This window comes from Fukomys damarensis, unplaced genomic scaffold (assembly GCF_012274545.1).
Source record: "Fukomys damarensis isolate Sample0158 unplaced genomic scaffold, DMR_v1.0_HiC HiC_scaffold_37, whole genome shotgun sequence".
Lineage (NCBI taxonomy): Eukaryota > Metazoa > Chordata > Mammalia > Rodentia > Bathyergidae > Fukomys > Fukomys damarensis.
Window position 1 is genome coordinate 8,504,393 of NW_022900949.1, and position 3,010 is coordinate 8,507,402.

The 3,010-nt window shown below is 59.0% G+C and overlaps 2 protein-coding genes across 2 annotated transcripts in view; both read left to right on the plus strand.

Moving 5' to 3' along the window:
- Positions 1 to 1,272, plus strand: part of Plin5 (perilipin 5) — a 9,565-nt gene extending 8,293 nt beyond the window's left edge. Inside the window, exon 8 of the mRNA XM_019209074.1 lies at positions 1,187 to 1,272. Coding sequence (XP_019064619.1) covers positions 1,187 to 1,272 — 86 coding nt within the window. The remainder of the gene's footprint in view (positions 1 to 1,186) is intronic.
- A 696-nt stretch (positions 1,273 to 1,968) lies between these two features.
- The window catches only part of Plin4 (perilipin 4), a 10,951-nt gene continuing 9,909 nt past the window's right edge, over positions 1,969 to 3,010 (plus strand). Inside the window, exon 1 of the mRNA XM_019209075.1 lies at positions 1,969 to 2,145. Coding sequence (XP_019064620.1) covers positions 1,969 to 2,145 — 177 coding nt within the window. The remainder of the gene's footprint in view (positions 2,146 to 3,010) is intronic.

The following is a 3,010-nucleotide window of genomic DNA, read 5'->3' on the forward strand; positions in this document are numbered from 1 at the left end:
GCGCCCCGTCAGGCACGCGCTGATGCCCGAGCTGGACTTCTGAGAGGCCGGGGCCGTGCGCCTCCTGGCGGCCACGCGTGAGCACGCATGGCAGAGGACTGGCCCCGACTTAGGGTCAGAGCTGAGGTGGGGCGGAACTGGGAATCTCTGCCGTCCTGCTCGCTGTCCGGGCCTCCCCCTTTTCCCTAGATCACCAGGACCTGGCCTCAAGCTCCTCTGGTCATCTGTGCCTCTGAGCTGGGGTCTTCAAAGCCTGTGACCCTGTCCCCAACCTGAAAGGCCAGGCACACGTCTGTCACCCCAGCACTGTGGGAAGAAGCAGCAGCAGGATGGCTGGGAGTTCAAGGCCTGGGCTGCACAGCAAAAAAAAAAGGCCCAGCCTGAGCGTTTCTGCGTCTTAGTGAGACCCCATCTAGAAATTAAAAATAAAAAGGGCTGGGGGTCCAGGGATTTGTTTAGCTCAGTGGTTCTGCCGCTTGCCTCAAGGGGGGGGTTGTCTGGAGATTAGGGCCTGGGTTCAAATCTCAGCATTGGGGGGTGTGAGTGACCAAAACAAACAAATCCACATTTTGCTGCATGGCTTCTGTTTGGGGCTTATTATTATTATAATTATTACTTTGGGGTTTTTTTGTGTGTTTGTTTCACTATGTAGCCCATTCTGGTCTTGAACTTGCAGGGATCCTCCTGCCTCAGCCTCTCGAGTGCTCGGATGACAGGCATGCACCTGGCATCCACCACGCCTGGCTTGTTTGGAGCTTTGAACAGTGAATCTCCACACAACTCCAGACCAGATGCCCTCAACTGAGGGTCCCTCAGAGATGCCCAACTGTGCCAACCGGGCCGACTTGCTATGCTTGCTGTGGAGAATAAACATGTTTTGTGTTATCCAAGCAAGGCTCGCAGCCTCTCTCCCAGCTGGCACGGGTCTCAGAACTGGGGTGCTGGGAGGCTGAGAGGGCTGACCGCGGGGACATGGGCAGCGGGTCCCAGGCAGCACTCAAGACTAAAAAGGAGCGGTTCTGCCCTCCTAACCAGCTGGCTGGGTTGAGCACGGCTCAGCCTCACACCTACCTCTAGAGAAGCCGTTTGAACTTTAATATAAATGAATTTCTTGGAAATGGCTGGGAGCAGGACCGAAAGGGGGTGACCTGAGATCTGCTGTCCCCTCTTCTGCCAACCCCCCCAGACACGCACCAACTGGTCCGGCTGTGGTTTCTCCAGCTGGTCAGTAACGGGAAACAGAGGCGGGACAAGGGCCCTCCTGTCCTCTGACCTCACCCTCAGCTGCCTCTCAGACCCCTGTGGCCGGGCAGGATGTTGGGAAACCACAATTCAGGGCCGTGAGATCAGGGTGGCCCCTCACCCTGGGAACTGGTCCAGAGGGCAGCTCTGGGAGCCCCATCACTTCCTGTCAGGCAGATGCCCCTCCCTGCCCCTGCTCTAGAACCTCCATGGCTACCTAGTGCCCTCAGACCGACCACCAGCCTCCCAGCCTCCTCCTCTAGCCCCCTACAGATATTTAGCTCCACGCCATGGACGCCAACCTGTACCCATCTTCCGGACCCAGCTCACCCGCCACCCACATCCAGCTGCAGCCTCCTCCTGCAGGCAGCCCTCCTGGATTTCACCTTATGGGCTCTTCCTGTAGCCCTCACGTCCTCCTGCAGAAGACCGGGGGGGCGGTCCTGTGGGGCCAGACCTAGGGGTGGGAGTCAGTGTGGCTAGAACGGAGGGGGAGGAACAGCCCAGGACTGAGTGGGAGAGTGGCGCCCCCTCTCTGTGCCCATCTTCACCTCTGGGAAATGCTACGGAGCGTGAAGGGCCAGGCCGGGTTGTTTTTCATCGTGTTTGTTATTTTTTGTTTTCGCTGGCTTTGTCCCACCACACTGGACTGTGGCCCCTGGGGAAAGGGAGGATGTGCCCATGGTTCCCCTGCCAGACCTGGGAAGCACCAGCTGAGATGCACAGATGGGGGACGCCCCCTCTTCAGATCCCCAACTGTTTGGCAAACACAGTGACGGCTCCAAGGAGACGGCCCAGGGCAGGGGCATCAGGCCGGCGCCGGACCCCTCCTCCCAGCGCAGCGCCACCAGCCCTGCCCTTTGCATGCGGTTGGCATCCTGGCCCCAGGGTGAGCTGGCACGGGTAGGACACTCATTCACCAATCACCCACTTGGCACAAGGAGTCTGGATCTGTGCATGATCCTGGCTCTGCCCCTTTCTGTCTCTGAGGCCACCAGGCTGGGGTCTCACTCCTACAGCCACCTGGCTCTGTTGTGCTCCATCTTGGTCTACAATTCTCTCTTCTAGAGAGTGTCACCTCCACCCGTTCCTCTCAGAGCCTGGGACTCTGCCTGAGCAATGCTAAGCTCATGTTGAGTGCCTATATGAGATACAGGAATAGGCAGGTCACATCTGTGCGTGACCTCATGTTTCAAACTCACAACCATCCTGTTGACCTGTTCAGCCACCCATTTCTCAAGCACCGAATGTGTGGCAGGAGGCACTGTTCTGGACGCTGGGGAGCAATACAGGCTTGACACAGGTGAAACAGCGGGAGCCATGCAGGTATCTAGGGGAAGGGTGTTTCAGGGAGAGAGCAGGGCTGTGCAAAGGCCCTGGGGCAGGATGGATCCTGGAGCATTATAAGAGCAGGGAGGAGGCCCATGTGGCTGGAGCAGAAGGAGTAAATGGAAAGGAGGTTCAGGGAGGCTCCCCTGTGGGGCACACTGAGGAGTGTGAACAGGGAAACTGGGGGTACAGATGCAATCTGACCACAGCATTGCAGTGGAATAGGGATCTGAACCGTGCCCATCCCAGAGAGGAGGCAGAGGGCCCAGTAGGGAATCTGGGAGCCTGAGTCACTCTGCCTGCGGTGGGCGGGTCTCTGGGCCCAGGCAGAGCAGAGGAAAGGTGCTGGGCCTTGGCCCACGCAGGGCGGGCGGCCACATGACCGCCAGCACCCCCCCACCCCCCGCGGCTGGGTGCTTGGCTGCCTGCCTCACCGTCA